The sequence below is a fragment of the Nicotiana sylvestris genome, chromosome 12 (assembly GCF_000393655.2).
Source record: "Nicotiana sylvestris chromosome 12, ASM39365v2, whole genome shotgun sequence".
NCBI classification, from domain to species: domain Eukaryota; kingdom Viridiplantae; phylum Streptophyta; class Magnoliopsida; order Solanales; family Solanaceae; genus Nicotiana; species Nicotiana sylvestris.
In genome coordinates this window covers 9,137,707-9,157,407 of record NC_091068.1, presented here as the reverse complement: position 1 = coordinate 9,157,407, position 19,701 = coordinate 9,137,707, and the positions used below count along the sequence as shown (strand labels likewise).

General features: G+C 38.5%; 1 protein-coding gene across 1 annotated transcript; it reads right to left on the bottom strand.

Moving 5' to 3' along the window:
* Positions 1-14,607: 14,607 nt before the first annotated feature.
* On the bottom strand, positions 14,608-18,329 carry LOC104233321 (cytochrome P450 81C13-like). Its single transcript, XM_009786710.2, has 2 exons — positions 17,233-18,329; positions 14,608-15,319 (listed from the first exon to the last, which is right to left on the bottom strand). Exons 1-2 carry the CDS (start codon positions 18,169-18,171, stop codon positions 14,696-14,698), a joined length of 1,563 nt encoding a protein of 520 aa, XP_009785012.1. The 5' UTR covers positions 18,172-18,329; the 3' UTR covers positions 14,608-14,695.
* Between the last annotated feature and the right edge of the window lie 1,372 nt (positions 18,330-19,701).

The window sequence follows — 19,701 nt, the reverse complement described above, 5'->3', positions numbered from 1 at the left end:
CATGATGCATCAGGAAATAGAGGTGTACGTGGACGACGTAATAGTCAAGTCCAAGACGCAGGATAATCACATCCAAGACTTGAGAAAGTTCTTTGAGAGACTAAGGAAGTATGACTTGAAGCTGAACCCAGCCAAATGTGCTTTCGGAGTTCCATCGGGCAAGCTTTTGGGCTTCATAGTGAGCAGGAGAGGTATCGAATTAGATCCAACAAAGATAAAATCTATCAGGGATATACCTCCCCCAAGAACGAAGAAAGACGTGATGAGTTTGTTGGGCAGATTAAACTATATCAGTCGATTTATTGCCCAGCTGACAAGCACGTGTGAGCCCATATTTAAGCTGTTGAGGAAAGATGCGGCGATCAAATGGACGGCTGAATGTCAGGAAGCTTTTGACAAAGTCAAAGAATACCTTTCAAACCCCCCAGTTTTGGTCCCGCCAGAGCCAGGGAGACCACTGTTCTTGTATCTGACAGTCTTGGAAAACTCTTTCGGTTGCGTCCTCGGGCAACATGACATAACCGAAAAGAAGGAGCAAGCGATCTACTACCTGAGCAAGAAGTTCACTAGCTACGAGGCCAAGTATACTCTGTTGGAAAGAACGTGTTGCGCTTTAACGTGGGTGGCTCAGAAACTGAGACATTATCTCCAAGCTCACACTACTTTCCTCATAAGCAGGTTGGATCCTTTGAAGTATATATTTCAGAAACCAATGCCTACTGGAAGACTGGCCTAGTGGCAAATCTTGCTTACTGAATTCGACATAGTCTATGTCACTCGCACGGCAATGAAAGCCCAGGCGCTAGCAGATCATTTGGCTGAAAATCCAGTCGATGAGGAATACCAGCCATTGAATACCTATTTTCCAGATGAAGAAATAAACACCATAGAAGTGGTCTCGGAGGACGCTCATGTTTGGAAGATGTTCTTTGATGGAGCCGTGAATGCCAAAGGTGTAGGGATCGGGGCAATTCTGATTTCTCCTTCCAGTTAGCATTATCCAGCCACAGTTAGGCTGCGTTTCTTTTGCACAAACAATACAGCTGAGTATGAAGCCTGCATCATAGGCATGCATATAGCGATCGATCAGGATGTCGAAGACTTACTGATCATGGGAGATTCTGACTTGATCATCCGGCAAGCCCAAGGTGAATGGGAAACTCGGGATGTCAAGCTTATCTCTTACCGACAGCACGTGGAGGATCTCGGCAAGCATTTTAAATCAATAGAGTTCAGGTATATCCCACGATGTCACAATGAACTAGCAGATGCACTTGCTACTTTAGCTTCGATGCTACCCTACCCAGGCAACGCCCATGTCGATCCTTTGGAAATCCAAATCAGAGAGAGACACGGTTATTGTAACGTAATCGAGATAGGATCGTGCATACAGCCATGGTACCATGATATCAAGAGGTTCCTGAAGACGCAAGAATACCCCGAGCATGCTACTGGAGATCAAAAGAGAACCATTAGGCGGCATGCAAGTGGTTTCTTTCTGAGTGGTAAATTATTGTACAAGAGGACCCCGGACCTCAATCTACTAAGATGTGTCGACGCCGAGGAGGCAAGAAAGATCATGCACGAAGTACACGCAGGTGTGTGCGGACCTCACATGAACGGGTATGTCTTGGCAAAGAAAATCCTTCGAGCAGGTTATTACTGGATAACCATGGAAAAGGATTGCTTTAGCTTCGTTCGGAAGTGTCATCAGTGTTAGGTGCACGGTGATTTGATTCATGCACCTCCCACGGAGTTGCATCCCATGTCTGCACCTTGGCCGTTTGTTGCTTGGGGCATGGACGTCATTGGTCCGATCGAGCCGAAGGCTTCAAATGGACATAGATTTATACTGGTTGCCATTGACTACTTCACAAAATGGGTAGAAGCTGTCACTCTCAAGTCGGTCACCAAAAAAGCTGTAGTGGATTTTGTACATTCGAATCTTATCTGTCGCTTCGGTATCCCTGCAACTATCATCACAGATAATACAGCGAACCTGAATAGTCACTTGATGGGAGATGTGTGCGAGCAGTTCAAAATAACGCATAGGAATTCTACTCCTTATCGGCCCAAGGCCAATGGCGCTGTAGAAGCGGCAAACAAAAACATCAAGAAGATTTTGAGGAAAACGATCCAGAGTTCCCGACAGTGGCATGAGCAGTTACCATTTGCATTGTTGGGGTATCGCACTACGGTACGCACGTCAGTAGGAGCAACTCCTTATCTTTTGGTTTATGGGACCGAGGCTGTGATACCAGCGGAAGTAGAAATCCCTTCGCTTCGAACCATTGTTGAAGCAGAAATCGAGGACAGCGAATGGGTTAAGACTCGATTGGAGCAGTTGACTTTGATTGATGAGAAACGAATGGCCGCGGTTTGTCACAGACAGTTGTACCAACGAAGAATGGCCCGTTCTTACAACAAGAAAGTCCGACCCAGGAATTTCGAAGTAGGTCAACTGGTACTGAGGCGCATTCTGCCACATCACTAAGAAGCAAAAGGGAAATTTGCCCCAAACTGGAAAGGCCCATACATCATCAGGAAGACATTGTCGAGAGGAGCATTGTACCTAGGTGACATTGAAGGAAAGGATCCCGAAACAGCAGTGAATGTGAACGCAGTCAAAAGATACTATGTCTGAGTGACGCCCCAGCGGTCCTGACACATTTGAAATGCGGAAGGTTTGATTCCCACTATCAACCCTCTCTACAAACCTTTGAGCCGGTTACAAAAAAAAGGAAAAAAAAGAGAAAAAAAAACAAACAAAACAAAACATTGATCGAATCCTGAACTACGTTTGACTTGATTCCGAAAGGATACGTAGGCAGCCTCTCCCTGAGGTTCAGTCACACCAACAATAAAATCCCATTTACCCTGAAATTGAAACCGGGGCACGTCAAGCGGTTTAGAAGTTAGTATCATCTACTTTTCTTTGCCAAGCACAAGCCTTTCAGATCAATTACCAAAGGTAACGGGAAGCCAAAAAGCGTCACGAATGGAGACCGGTACACTGTAAATTGAGAGAAATAAAATGAGAGAGTCTCGTCGGTGAAAATCTTTGGGCACCGCGAGGCGACGGGAGTAGAGAAATCAAAAAGAGAGAGCTTGTGTAGTAAAAACTCGTAAAGAGTGCTATCAAGCGACAGCAAGGAGGGAAACGAGAGAGGTCAACTAGCGAAATCCCACAAAGGGCGCTGTTGGCCGAAAAGATGACTCCACCCCAGAAAGTCTCGGCAAAGTTCCACCGGTTTGAAACACAAACCCATTTTGGTTCGGGAGGAAATGCAATTTCATTGAAGGTCAGGCGTCCAGTCCAAAGAGCATGTCATGTCCATTTAAAGTCAGCATTGTTTTCCTCAGATAAGTCTTTTTCGTCTCGAAAGGGACACTTCTTTTCTGAAGTTTGCTTTCTCCTTTCTTTGTTTTTCTTCGAGTCCCTTTCGTTTTTAACCCTAAGTTCCAGATATACCGGAAAGGACAGGTGGCAGGTTTGGTTTCACGGAATTCCATTTTGAAGGAAAATACCTCGTTTCGTTGGCACGTTTGGCCAAACCCGGTGAATCATGATGTTCGACTACATTTAAAGTAAAAAAAAAGGTGGGAGAGAAATTTCCCCAGCAAGTCCGCCTTGTACAAATCCCCACAGAACTTCCCTTGTACAAATCCCCCACAGCGCCATCCCTTTGTAAAATTCCCCAGCGAGCTTTCCCAACAAATCCCGGCAAGTCCGCTTTGCAACAACTCCCCGGCAAGACCGCCTTGTACAAATCCCCACAGAGTCTCCTAATTAAAATCCCAGTTGAGAATCCCCAAGCAAAATAGGACACAAAAAAGGGAGGCTTACAAGGCAAATCATCACAAAATTTGGGAAAATACAAGCCTGAGTAGTCCAAAAGGGTTTCGCCATTTGAATCCAATCAATGGCAGGACTTCTCAACAGAAATAAGGACGCAACAAAGCAACTGGAACAATCAAGGTCACCGAACCAACCGCCATTTCCGAACTAACAATTGTGTTTTTTGTTTGAGAAGTTGAAACAGGTATAATCCAAGACGACCGTGCAAGAAGCAGGTGTCACCTAATGAAGAAGGTACATGAGTACAAGAAACAGTTCGGTAATAAGGAATCCACTCGAAAGTTAAGTTTCCACGAAATTCTCTTTTATCGCTTACTAGAATAAGAAAATTCAAAAAAAAACCGGCCAGTTAGTATCCTCGAATTTTTCCCTTCAGTCAGCATTAGGGTTTAAACCCTAAACTGAACTTTTCCTTTAGTCAGCATTAGGGTTTTAAACCCTAAACTGAACTTTTCCCTCTAGTCAGCATTAGGGTTTTAAACCCTAAACTGAACTTTTTCCCTTCAGTCAGCATTAGGGTTTTAAACCCTAAACTGAACTTTTCCCTCTAGTCACCATTAAGGTTTTAAACCCTAAACTGAACTTTTCCTTTAATCAGCATTAGGGTTTTAAACCCTAAACTGAACTTTTCCCTCTAGTCAGCATTAGGGTTTTAAACCCTAAACTGAACTTTTCCCTTTAGTCAGCATTAGGGTTTTAAACCCTAAACTGAACTTTCATATTCAGTCAACATTAGGGTTTTAAACCCTAAACTGAACTCTTTTCCTTTAGTCAGCATTAGGGTTTTAAACCCTAAACTGAACTATTTCCTTCAGTCAGCATTAGGGTTTTAAACCCTAAACTGAACACTTTTCCTTTAGTCAGCATTAGGGTTTTAAAACCCTAAACTGAACTTTTCCATTCAGTCAGCATTAGGGTTTTAAACCCTAAACTGAACTCTTTTCCTTTAGTCAGCATTAGGGTTTTAAACCTTAAACTGAACTCTTTTCCTTTAGTCAGCATTAGGGTTTTAAACCCTAAACTGAACTCTTTCCTTCAGTCAGCATTAGGGTTTTAAACTCTAAACTGAACACTTTTCCTTTAGTCAGCATTAGGGTTTTAAAACCCTAAACTGAACTTTTCCATTCAGTCAGCATTAGGGTTTTAAACCCTAAACTGAACTTTTTCTTTAGTCAGCATTAGGGTTTTAAACCCTAAACTGAACTTTTCCATTCAGTCAGCATTAGGGTTTTAAACCCTAAACTGAACTCTTTCCTTTAGTCAACATTAGGGTTTTAAACCCTAAACTGAACACTTTTCCTTTAGTCAGCATTAGGGTTTTAAAACCCTAAACTGAACTTTTCCATTCAGTCAGCATTAGGGTTTTAAACCCTAAACTGAACATTTTTCCTTTAGTCAGCATTAGGGTTTTAAATCCTAAACTGAACTTTTCCATTCAGTCAGCATTGGGGTTTTAAACCTTAAACTGAACTTTTCCATTCAGTCAGCATTAGGGTTTTAAACCCTAAACTGAACTCTTTCCTTTAGTCAGCATTAGGGTTTTAAAACCCTAAACTGAACTTTTCCTTTAGTCAGCATTAGGGTTTTAAACCCTAAACTGAACTTTTCCATTCAGTCAACATTGGGGTTTTAAACCCTAAACTGAACTTTTCCATTAGTCAGCATTAGGGTTTTAAACCCTAAACTGAACTTTTCCATTCAGTCAGCATTAGGGCCCCAACCCTAAACTGAACTTTTCCCAAGTTGGTCAGCATTAGAGTTTCTCCCCAGCTAGTCAACATTAGGGTTCCAACCCTGAACTGAACTATTCCCATTCCGCCAGCCTTAGGGCTCCAACCCTAAACTGAGTATTCTTACCTTATGGCAACATCGTTGATCCAATCCCGGAGTTGGCATTTCGGAAACTGAAATTTTCCAATTTCTTCATCAATTCTATGAACTTCCTGGCAAATAACTCACGAAATTTTCCTAGTGAAACTGGAGCAGAAAATTTTGTTCGTTTGTTTTTTTTTCCCGTAGGTCTGACCTCGAGACACACGGATCGAAACGACCCACGAGATAAGTCTCAACTCAGAATAAAAGAAGAAAAAGACAAAAGAAGATGTGCCGAGACATTCGAAAGGCGAGAGGCAGATCGTTTAAAGGTTTGATCAAGGTCCCGAATTCTACCAACCCCGTCTTACCCAGTGCCGGAAATAAACAGGCACCTACAACTTGAAAGCATCAAGATTCAGATCGGAGTCTACAAGCAGAATCAGCTAAGACCCAGGATCAACTCGCAAAAGAATCATAGATAGGAATCTTGTAACTAGCGATTGACATGCACACGTAGTAGGTTCAGTTTCAATTTCCTTTGTTTGTAATAAGGGAGTCAGTATGCAACAACAGCAGCAACAACAGCGGTAACGGCAAGCATTGCAGTCCCATGGTAGTCCCAGCTACCCAAAGTTTCCCGAACTACATTGACCTGATTCCTGTTTAGCCCAGGATATGTAGGAAATCTTTGAAGCGAAGATTCGGTCAAATCTTTCAAAAAAAAAAAGTGCTTCACACGGAGTCTTCCGATAGGCAAAAATCGCTCATATCTGCTCACTTTATCTTTGCACGAAAACCCTTCGTGTTTCCGAACAAAGAGGGGCAGCTGTGAGCACATGATTTTTGTTTTATGCGACAATCACTCCAAAAGAAACAAAAATAATAGCAATTGGTCTTGCTGTACAATTTTTGGATTTTTACGTGGCATTTCGTTAGTTATTTGCGATTCTGTTCATTTTTATTTTTATCAAACAAAATACAAAAAAAATGTGTATGTCATGTGTAGTTGAACCATAGTCCGGTTATCAAAAGGAAAATCACGAAATATGCATGTTTTGTCCTATTTGTCACCTTGGTGATTTTACCTATTTTTAATATTTTTTGATGTGTGTGTAAATAATTGTATTAAGTGTTTAATTAATGGAGTTTAATTTTGTTTAATTAGGTTTTGTTTTAAAATAAAAAAATAAAAGAAAAAGAGTGCAAAATTGGCCTGAAATCAAGTTTGGGCCTGTTCCCATTTAAAATCTGAGGCCCAAATCGAGCCCAAAACGTGTGCTTGCCCCGGTCCAGACCAGCTGACCTCAGGAGCGTCCAAACGACGTAGTTTTGATCTGGTCTGATCTGGGCCGTTGATCTCAGAATGATCAACAACCAAGATCACACTCCCCATACCCACGAACAAACCCGACCCGTTCAACCCCGGACCAACCCAACCCCTTGCACTTGAAACGACACCGTTTCCCACTAGCTGAAAGATCCTGGCCCTTCATCTCGCCTCATCCGACGGCCAGGATCTATTCACCCACTAACTATATAAGCCTATAACCATACCCCACGCCCCATCCAAACACCCCCTACCTTTCATCGTCCTCACCACAGACCCTTTAGAACCCTAGCCGCCCCCTTTCCCCTCACCATTAATCCCGGTGGCATGGACGCCGGAGACCCCCACCTTAACACCCTAGGACCGCCTCACCACCCCGATCATAGATCTGTTGTCCTTTGGTCTCGAATCCCCTCCCACCTTCTCGAATCTTCATTTGAAGGTTCGAGTCAGACCTCGACTTACCCCGATCTACCCCAGTTTCACACCAGACAGTCCCCGGACCTCCCTCGTGACCAAACCATGCTTGGTTTGGTCCGAATCTAACCAGGGAAACTTAGATCCCAAATCTACCCTTAGGAACCCTAGAAGTCTTGATGCCTGGTCTGTGGCCGTTTGAACTAAATGATTAGGGTCTAATGGACCTTAATCGAAGTGTTCTCAGTAGAGAACACTTCGATTAAAGTCTATTCAGCCCCAAGAAAGATCGATTCAAATCCGAACTAGGGTTTGCTGATTTTTCAAGATTTCAGGTATTTGTGTTTTCCTTTTTATCAGTTCATGAGTTTTGCTGTAGTTAAACGTTTGTTTATTGCCCCAAAATGTTTAGTTGATTTTATTTTTGAATTGTTTGTCGACTGTGTCCTGTCCGCCTTGCATGAACCTCTGTGTTTGATCGAGTTTTTCTTCTATTCACTGATAATGTGTATATGTATATGAGCTGTGCAATCAATTGAACTTTCAATTTGACTGATTAATTGATTCCCCAGTACAATTTTGGATTAGTCAGTACAATTGGAATCATGTGTTTGATACTGTTAGATGTCTGATCATGGTTTTCGATTGTACATGTTATAATTAGTATAGTCGATTCGATACGTATCGTCAAATAGCTTCAGCTGTTTGAATAATAACAATTTGATCTGTTTCTGTTAAGCATTGTCTGAATCAATTGGGAATTGAGTTTAGCTACTTATAATTGATGTATTTGAATCAGAAATTTGAGGATTTGTTTTGTTTAGTTGCAGTCTGAAATGGGGGCATGTGCATTTGTGCACAACATATGCATTAAGTCCTTTTTAAAGTTTAAAATAGTTTGACAGCATATGCTGTCAGGTTATATTCTTGCTGCCCATGTCTACTTTTAGTTTAATAAGAGGATAAGGGGGACTGTCAGGGAATATGATGGGGGGTTCCTAATTTTAAATGTTTGAGTGGGAAAAACAGCTGAAAAGGAATAGGTTCTGAGTTGTTTAAACAGGCTGTGAAAGCTGATGTTAGGATATAAAAAAACAGGCAGAACTTCCATGAGGGGGACTGAATTTTGGAAAAAGAAAAACACAGACAGATTTTAGACTGAAAAATTTAGGCTGTGCCAGGAGATTGATTTTTAGAAGGCATAGATACAGAGAGATATCACAGAATAGGCATATACAGACACATACACAATAGAGAAAAACATACAAAAAATCAGAAATTGTTTCTTCCTACTGTTGTTTGGGTTTCATTTGTTCAACATGTTCAATCAATCCTGATTTCTTCCAAATCTCGACTAAAGTCTATTGTTTGGTTTGCATTGTTTGTTCTCCTGGACTTGGTCTTGTCTTGGAGCATTGTTTCTACTGCACTGTGTGCTGCTGTTGTTTTGTTACTACTTGTTCTATCGGCTATAGTTGCACCTTGCTCTGGGATTTGTCCTGTTGTTATCTGCTGTTACTGCTGCTGCATTTGTTGCCATTGTTACTCTGCTGACTTCTCTTCTTCTTCAACTGTAAACACTTCCAGGTACACACTTCTGAAACCATGTGTTGTTGAAAGCTTGAAGTTTTGAAGCAGAAATAAAGAAATGAATGTTGTTTACTTCACAATGCTTATGTTCAAAATATAGCCATAGTTTGAATGATAATTTGGCCTGCATTTGTTTAACTTCAAACTACAATTGCTCTGTATGAATTAACATACATTCTGATTGAGATGAACTATTAGATAGCATTGTTTGTTAGCTCAGACGTATTTTAATGCATATAACCATTGGGTCTTGATTTAGTTATGACATTATAACATAGAATCATGGCAAGCATCTGTATGTATTTTGTCTAGACCTCTGAACTGTCCAATCTGTTGTATTTGGTTCCATTTGACTTCAGGATAAATGTATCCCAAACAAATTCTCATGTGGTTACGTTAACAGTTTGGCCATGTACGCCAACTCTCTTGTTAGACTACTTGTTCCAATATAGGTTCGATATGGGCTTCGATATAGATTCACTATTTCGAAATAATGCGATGACTTTTGAGGAAAACTAATAGGCATTTTTGAGTTCAATTAGTAGTAGTTTTCCTAATAAACAGTCGATTTCATTAATCAAGCCCAAATAAGCTAGTTGTAAAATTCAAATTTGAAGGTCATTTAATGTAAGTTAGTATATGTTATTAGTTTGCTTGCAATCTCCCTTAGCAAATTAACAAGCGTATTCACTCGTTGAAGACAAGGCATGAGGTAACTCTCACCTCGTAAACAACCAATCAGGTAATCAAACAAAATTCGGATTCGGCAAACATAGTAAAGATTTAGCATGTAGTTGCTTAAACAAGTAAATTTGGTATCTTCTTTCTTTTATTTTTTAGAGACAAACGTAATAGAAATGTAGTCACCTTAGGACATCTTTTTTTTTTAAAAAAGTAATGAGACGAGCCTCGTCAAATAAAGATACACATTGCGGGGCCCTCAATAATCGATCATAATAAACACATAGGTTTTGGGATGGACTGTCTAGAAAAGTTCACTCCTTCCCCAAAGATAATAACGCGTTAGGCTCTTTAGGCGCGACTTAATTAAATTACATTCTTAAATTCGGGTGCACATTGATGTGACCCAAATCCAAATCTCAACGGAGTCAAGATGTGTTAACAACTACGGGTGCATTGATTGCGACGTGGTTCAAGATGCATTTTCACGACATTGCAGTTCTATAAAAAATGGTAATAATGAAAGCGGTTTAAACTTAATAAAAGCACATAAGTCACAACATGTATTTAAATCAGATATTTAGTCATTATAACAATTTAAGCGACCGTGCTAGAACCACGGGATTCGAGGGTGCCTAACACCTTCCCTCGGGTCAACAGAATTCCTTACTTAGAATTTCTGGTTCGCAGACTTCATTTGGAAAAGTCGAAAATCTCCTCGATTTGGGATTCAAGATAAACCGGTGACTTGGGACACCAAAAACCAAACCTTTCCCAAGTGGCGACTCTGAATTAAATAAATAATCCCATTTCGAATATTGTCACTTAAATTAGAAAAACTCCCTCGCGCATCTAACCCTTCGGGGCGGGCGCGCAAAAAGGAGGTGTGACAATAGCCATACGGGACGGACCAAGTCACAATTTCCAATGGTGCACGCCCCCATGCTCGTCATCTAGCGTGTGTGTCACCTAAAAGTAGTACAACGATGTGAAATTCGGGGTTTCATACCCCCAGGTCAACATTTACAATCATTACTTACCTCGAACCAAACGAAAATCAACTCCGCAATTCCCTTGCCGCTCGGCCCAGCCACAAATTGCCCTGAATCTATCCAAAATCAATATTATAGCATCAATACAAGCCAAAGGGACAAAGCCCACACGAAAATTATCAAATTAAACTCAAAATCCAAAAATTGGCCAAACCCGACCCCCCGGGCCCACGTCTCAAAATCCGACAAAATTATAAAACTAGAAAATTCATTTGCTCACGAGTCTATACATACTAAATTCATCAAAATCCGACATCAAATGGTCCCTCAAATCTTCAAATCAAACTCTCCAATTCACTTCCATTTTCCCCCAATTTTACACCCCAATTTCCAATTTAGATGATGAAAATCAAGACACAATCATGGAATTTAACCAAAAACAAGTGAAGATCACTTACCTCAACCACTTCTCTGAAATTCCCTTAAATAATCGCCCAATTTCGTGGTATGTAGCCCAAAATATGATAAATGGGTTCAAACCCTCGATTTTAATATTTAACATTGCTGCCCAGATTTAACCCTTCGCGAACACGGTAGCTCCCTCACATTCGCGAAGCACAATTGCCTCTAACCCGGAAATCCTTCTACGCGATCTCAATGACTCACTCGCGAACGCGAACCTTTACTAGCATAGTCATCACGAACGCGACAGCCTTCTCTTGAACGCGATGAATACTCAGATCAACCTTCACGTTCGAGTCCAAACCTTCACGAACGCGAAGAATAAAATTTATCATCTCAGAAAACACTCTTCGCGAACGCGAAGCCCTTCCGCAAACGCGATGAACAAACCTTCTTCAACAGAAAACCAGCAAAATCTGCTAACACTCAAAACGAAGAATTGGTTTGTTAACCACCCGAAACTCACTCGAGGCTCTCGGGACCTCAACCAAACATGTCAACACATCCCATAACATCATTCAAACTTATTCCAACCTTCGAAACGCTCAAAACAACATCAAATCACCCTCGGATTCAAGCCTAAAGGATTTCAAAACCTCCGAATTCCGAATTCGATCAAAAAGTCTATCAAATCTCGTTCGAATGACCTGAAATTTTGCACACACGTCATAAATGACACAATGGACCTACTCCAATTTCTGGAACTCCATTCTGGCCCCGATATTAAAATTTCTCATGCCAACCGGAAAATGCCAAATTTCCAATTTCGCCAATTCAAGCCTAAATCTTCCACGGACCTCCAAAATACATTTTGATCATGCTCCTAAGTCCCAAATCACCTAACGGAGCTAACCAAATCATAAAATTCCAAATCCGAAATCTAATACTAAGAAGTCAAAACTTGGTCAAACCTTTCAAACTTAAAGCTTCAAACTGAGAATTGTTCTTCCAAATCTATTCCGATTATCCTGAAAACCAAAACCAACGATTTACATAAGTTATAATACATCACTCGGGGCTAGTCATGCCCAAGAACTGGCGAGCAAAGTGCAAAAGCTCAAAATGACCGGTTGGGTCGTTACATCCGCCTACGCAGTTATATACATGAGCTTTTGGGTACTTTTACCCCTCAGATGAGAGAAACTTTGCTTTTAGATGAATCAAAATAGGGCCCCATCAGACTTGATTGGTATTTTCAGCTTGCAGGTAGGCCTAAGTTGAGGTCTACCCCTCTAGAGTTTACAGTTATAGAGTGGTACACTTGGGCTGAATATGGCAATGGGTTCCGGCCATGCCTCCCTAGGTTTGGTTCGTGACACTCGCAAATGCAGCAACTGTCAAGTCAAGGAGAAATTGGAATTGCGATGTAGACCTCGCAAATGCGAAGTTTACCCTCCTCGAAAATGCGCCGATATGGTCGCAATTGCGACCTACCAAACTTAGGCCTAACCTTCGGAAATGCGAACCGTCTATAGTCCCACCTGTCATTTTCGTAATTGCAATGTTGGTGCTCGCAATTGTAACAACTACTGCACCAGCACACCAGAAACCTATATTTGAGTCAAAACCTTTTCAAAATACGTCTGAAGCTCACCTGATCCCTCGGGGCTCCAAACCAAACATCCACACAAGTCTAAAAATATCATACGAACTCGATCGCACGATCAAAACACAAAATAACATCTATAACTATAAATCGGACATCAAAACGCATGAATTCCAAATGAAAACTCAAAAACCTCTAAATTTGCAATCAAGTATCTGAATCATATCAAACCAACTCCAAATGACAAAATTTTTTACAGACAAGTTATAAATAGCAAAAATGACCTATTTCAAATCACAAATCAAATTACGTACCCGATATCTAATATGTGAACCTATGGTCAAACTTAGAGAAACCTCTAAACCTCAAATTGCCAACTTTTGACAAAATAATACAAATCAACCTATGGACCTCCGATTTCGATTCGGGGATTACGCCCAAGTCCAGCTCATGATATGAACTTATTGAAGCAATCAAAATACCGTTCCGATATCATTTTAATAAAAGTCAAACTTCGGTCAATATTTCCAACTTAGGCTTCTAAGCCAAGAACTCAAGGGTCCAAATCAACCCCAAACCTCCCTGGAACAAAACTAACCAACCTCGCAAGTCATAATATCACAGATACACATATTTGAAGCATCAAAGATGTAACAGGGCTCAAATATACAAAATGATCAGTCGGATCGTTACTATTGTCCTTCTTGAGCGTCTGGTGGTGTAGCTAACTTGGATTCTTTCAAGGTGTTAGACTCAGATAAAAGAACCTTCTCTGATACCAATTATTATTTTAGATTTGTATCGTGGCACAAGAGGGATGGATGAATTATTTCTTACTAGTTTTGGCAAATCACAAAACTTAGTTCTTTGATATACCCAAAGCAGACACAAATAGCTAGTAAAGTACGGAATATAAAGAATAAAATAATTTTAACGTGAAAATCTCCTTGCTCATGGGAGTAAATATCAGGACCTACCCTCGTATGATTTGCCTTCAAACTTCACTAATTTCAAAGAGCGGTTTTAGGTTATAGCTCATAACCAGTGAGACTAACTCTAGTACCCTACCTCTACAATCGACCCAATTATAGTGATCGCTTTCCAAATAACTCTACTTTAAAAAATAAAACAAAAATATCACTATATTTGTGCTAAACTATGATTATGCTTCTCAAAAGCAAATAGGTTATAAGGGTGTATGACTATTGCCAAGAATAAAGTTCTTGATTTGTAAGAATAACATTAGTTAAAAGCGGCAGCAATATGTCTCCTTATACAGGTATGAGGGTGGCTGAATTCTTTCTTTAATTAATACTCCAAACGTAGAATATTTCATTTAAGAAAAATCCTCTTCTAATTTGATTTGGTTTCCTAGTTGTTTCCACATCCTCAACCTTTTCCTTCCAGGTAAGTAATTCCTTATCTACTGAAATCCTCTTAGCACATGGATTCCTCTACCTAATATCTTTAATTGTTATGCACGAACTGACTTCTTTTCGTAATTCAACTTGCGCACGTGTTCAATCTTCGCGTTTCTAATTGGCATTCTATGTTATCAAGCTACAAACATGGTTCTCTTGTCATCTGCGTATCATATTAGTTCATTAGTTTAGTAGCACGGTATCCTATCCACGAAATTTGATTCTTTTAATATGATTTATCCTAGTTTTTCAATCATCGAAACACATTCATACTCGATCATGCTCAGCCAACAAAAGCTAGAGAATACTAGATTTACAAGGTCAGATCAAACATTCATCATTTTTATTCAAGATACGAAATACTACTAAGAGAAAGTAAAACATCTTGTAATCGATTTTTTCTCTCCGGCATTTACTCTTTATTAACATAACCTTTGAATTATTTCTTATTTATCATCCATTGTTGATTAACTTTTCACAAAAATAGCAGAACAGAATAGTGACAAATACCTTATAAAGAGCATCAAATCATACGTGTGTAGCATAGTGGGTATAGAAGTTTACATTTGGCATAGACAAATTGCCTCAGAGGTTGGATAGATGCTGGACAAGATCTTCGCGCGGAGTGCAGACAGCCTTTAAAGGCTTGTTTTGCATAGTCATTCTAGAATTATAGCTTTCCTCCAAGCTTTCTGTTTCCCCAATTTGCCAGTCAAAGCATTGAATAAGTGCACCTAATGCTAAAGAAACTGCTCGCAATCCCATATCAGCTCCAGGGCACGCTCTTCTTCCCATTCCAAATGGTACAAACTTATAATTGAACCTTTCTGTTTCTCCTTCCGTTGCCTCAAATCTTTCTGGCTTAAACTTGTCAGGCTCCTCCCATACCTTGGGATCCCTGTGAATGGCCCAAGCGTTAACAAATAGCAATGTATTTTTTGGTACATCATATCCTCCAACAATACAATCTTCAGTTGAAAAATGAGGCAATAGAAGTGGTACCGGAGGATATAATCTCATTGTCTCATTAACAACGCAATACAAATACGGAAGCTTGTTGAGGTCAGATTCGTTCAGCAAGCGTTTGTTCCCAACTTTGTTGTCAATGTCAGCTCGTAGCTTATATAATGTGTCAGGGTGAGCTACAAGAAGCCTTATTACCCATTGGATGGTTGTTGATGAGGTCTCTGTTCCTGCAATAAAAACTACCTGCAACAAAATAAATGTGGCCATCATAAAAATTTAAAGGATCTATTTTTATGTTAACATACATATACAATTTATATTTGAATAATATATTTGTCGGACTTCATGTTCATGTGCTCATTTAAAATCTCGGAAATACAAACGAAGTTTACCATTTTACAAAAACAAGTAGAATTAAAATTATGGGTGGCAAAAGTGGCACAAACCCATTTGACCCATCCAGGTTTTAATGGGTTGGACATGAGCTACTTTAATGATGGGATAAGTTTTGGCACGACCCAACTAAACTCATTTGTTTTCAGTAGCCCAAATCAGCCCATGATTTAAGCCCAAACTTGCCCACGAACAACAATTGTCTTTTACAGCTTCTAAGGATGTGTTTTGATATGAAGTGATTTTATCACTTATTTTCTCATGTTTGATTGGTGAGTGGAAATTTTTTTCCGAAAAATATTTTCTAGTGTTTGGTTAAAGAATCGAAAATATTTTCAAAAGAAAATAATTTTTTATGCTACTTTTCTCAACTCACTCCACCCAAATCCCCATGTTTCCTTTGACCCCCCCCCTTCTTCCTCCCAAATACCCAACGTTTTCAACATTCTATATTCTTCAAGAATTCAATTAGTTTTTTAAAAAATCCACACAAATCCAAAGAAACTAAGTGATGCTTTACTTTTTCTCATAAGAACAACATTGAGATTTGAGCTTTATAGCTGAAAAGAAAATATTCTTTTTCTTGTCGAAACAAAACAAAAGTATTCTTTCTATAATATGAAAAGAAAGTACTCATTTATCGAAATGAAAGAAAATACTTTTCTACAGCATGAAACGAAAGTATTTTTTTTGTTGTAATAAAAGAAAATACTTTTCTACAACAGGAAAAGAAAATACTCATTTTGTGAAAAAGAAAATATTTTTTCTACATCATGAAAAAAGTATTTTTTTTATTAAAATAAAAGAAAATACTGTTTCTACAACATGAAAAAAGTACTCATTTTATGAAAAAGAAAATACTTTTTCTATATCACGAAAAGAAAATACTTGCTTTGTTGAAACGAAAGAATTTTTTTTTCTAAATCGTAAAAAATATTCATTTTGTTTAAATAAAAAAATATACTCTATCTACAACATAAAAAATAAAAAGTGAATAGGGATAGGGAGGTACAGGTGTAGGGTGGGAATTGGGGTGGTGGGAGGTGGGTTGGGTTGGGTAGAAAGTTCTAATTTTACTATTTTTTTTTATTATTCAGATCTTTGTTAGTATTATAAGATAAAGAACTATCAAATAAAGTTCTAAATTTAAACTGAGGAAAGAAATCATTATGCATAAACTGACATTTACTTCAAAACACAAAACAACTTTTACATGCTTGTTTAAAAATTGGGAATATTACAAAGATTTGGGTCAATTTAGATAGGTTGGGTTACAATCCATTGTATAGCCCATCTTGACCCATGTAAACTTTGGAAAGGGTTGGACTTATTTAATGAGTCGTTCCATCTAGACCAACCCAAAAACAGTCAAAACAACCCATTTGTCACACCTATTAAAATTAGCTCTAACAAGTCGAGATTAGGCTGCTTATTGCCAAGCAAATGCAATCATGCATCAATCAAAATGAGGACTATATAATAATAATCTAAACAGAGGGAAAAGACCAATTAAAAAGAATGAAATGAGAGCACTAATTTTGAATATATCTACTTTAAGAGACAAGTATTGACTAATCAATCCTAGATGAGATGCACATGGAATTCACGTTTTTGAAAGTGACAACAAAGAAAAGAAGTCCGCATGATAAGAGTATATATCTACTCTAAATGTAAGCAGTCACATCAAACTTAGATGAAAGTTTAATTTTTTTATTTTTCTTTTATTTTCTAAAAGAAGAAGGCCAAAATAACAGGATACCAACCAGCATAATACTTTTGATGATATCATCTGTGTAGAATTCAGGCTCTGATTCTTGAAGAGACAAGAGATTTTCGATCAGCGTGGTTTTCTTCTCCATGTTTCCAACAGTAGTATTAGATTGTGTAACACTACTTTTCTTGTGTCGAAATTCATCAAGCAAGCTGTTCAAGAATTCATTTCTTTTATTGTGAATTGAGGCCATCTTCTTCTCCAGCCCTTTGTAACCAATCCACCTGAATACTGGCAAGAAATCACACATATTCAAGAACGATATAGTTACTAAGAAAGTCCCTCTAAGTTTTTCAATAATTTCTATGCCCTTTTCCTTGCCAGCATCTTCCTCCTTCACAATATGTCTGCCAGCAATAATTTTGGTCATAAGGTTGAAAACAAAAGTAAAAGACCAGTTGGTCAAATCGATATTTTTGCTACTATCCTTTGAGAATTTGTATAACGAACGGATAAATATTCCAACTTCTTGATCTCTAAGGATAGAAGATTTCTGTAGGCTATGTGAAGAGAAGAGTTCAACGACAGTTAATCGGCGAAGAATTCTCCAAAGTTGGCCATAGGGTGCCCAAACATAGACAGTATAATTGTAGGTAAACTTGTCACCGGCCATGGTCTTGGGCCTATTTGCGAATACGATATCATTCTTGGTTAAACATTCTTCAACAGCAGATGGTGAGGACACAACAATCACAGGCATAGAGCCCAACTTGAGGTATAAAACAGGACCATATTTAGCTGATAAGGATGTTAGAGTCAGATGGAGAGTTTTCTTGAGAAGGTAAAGGTGACCAATTATTGGAAAAGAAAATGGACTTGGAGGTAGATTTCTTCTCTGATGGAAAATATATTTGATTAAAGTTGGAAGAAGAAACAGTGCTATAGCTAAGTAGAAGTAGGAAGAGAATGAGTAGGAGTATTGGTTCTCCATGGTTGAATCAAACAAGAAAGATTGAGCTATAAAATGAAGAAGAACCACTTAAGTTGACTATTTAAGGAGACACTATTTAGCATTGGATAATATTTTAGTTGGAAATTAGAAAAATAACTTGGTGAGTTTCTTTCAACTTTTTCTCCTATCCCCTACTCGGAGACGTGTTAAAATGATGTGTTACAATTTGAAGTTTGGGTTTGAAATTTAATATTATTGAATTTTAAATTAATAATTTGTACATATTTAATATATATTTTAAAATAAATATAAAATTTAAACGAAAACTACTAAGTTCAAACGCGTAACTAATAAGTCATCTCCGCTCCTACCACACCCCTAATTTAATAATAATAAAAAAAAAAGGGAAAAAACGTGATGAAATATCAATTCCAAAAGACAACCACAGAGTTTGAGGAGACCACGCAAGAGACTGCCTATTTTCTATTGAAGGAACATTAAAAAATACAGAAAAGAACAAATCTTAAATAATGAAAAAATAAGGTTGTTTGACTCAAAAATATCCAAACCTTTTTGAACAAATCAAAGAATATGAAGGGGTAAATCTTAGTCAGACATAATTAATTCCAGATCAAAAAATTAGTAGTATGGATCGCATACAAGATAAAAGAGATGTAAATGATCTTATTGAAATTCAATATTGTGTCTCCCATCGATCGATAAGGGATAACTTTACATGTTCTTCTATGGATTACTTCATTCCTATCAAGAATACAAGAAGAGAGCTTCAGAGAGAGAAAGAAGGGAGTCACCCTCTTAATCGAAGGTTTCCCCCCACTATATATAGTCAAGTCACCCTTGTCCTTTACTTGGGCCGACGCCCTCTTGCCTCCAATATGTCTCGATCGTCCCTTTAGGCGTTGTTTCTTCCGACTCAGCGGGTGTCGGAAAAGAGATGTAGAGTAGACTACGCTATCTTTCACTGCCTAATCACCTTGTTAGTTTAGTCGTGACGGTCAAATTTTGACCAATACAAAGGTGCTATTTGTTGAAATGCCAGAACAAAAATTTCCCAGTCTAATTGGCAAATGACAAATGAGAAACATGACATATTCTCATTTTGCATGTGTTGAATCATGTAAACGTCTGATTTAAAACAAATAAAGACTTGAGAATTTTAAAAATTAACAGTTTTACGAATAGGCTTATCATGACACTTCAGCGCATTGAGAGGACTAACACGCAAATCTCTAAAGTATTATAACTTCAATTTTTGACTACCTGTTACTACTCATCTGAATTTTCAGACATCTTCTTTTAGTTTACCAATTCTAACAATTTTAGAAAGTAAATAGAAACTGAAAAAAAAATTATTTAATGCATAAAAGACTCCTAATAAGAAAAGGGGAATTTCCAAGCACTACAATAAAAAGGGGATTTAGCGACAATTGCTTATAACAATAAACTAATTGCCGCTAATATATTCATGAAAGACAAATATTAGCGGCCAATAAATTAACGAGTAATTAGTATATCTTTATTTGTCATTCAAGAGAACAGATAGTAAAA

Bases quoted from the DNA above. Each gene is read 5' to 3' on its own strand.
- LOC104233321 (XM_009786710.2), bottom strand. From the start codon at position 18,171: ATGGAGAACCAATACTCCTACTCATTCTCTTCCTACTTCTACTTAGCT. The intron at 15,320-17,232 runs GTTGGTATCCTG...ATTTTGTTGCAG, and splicing joins TCATCAAAAGTATTATGCTG to GTAGTTTTTATTGCAGGAAC.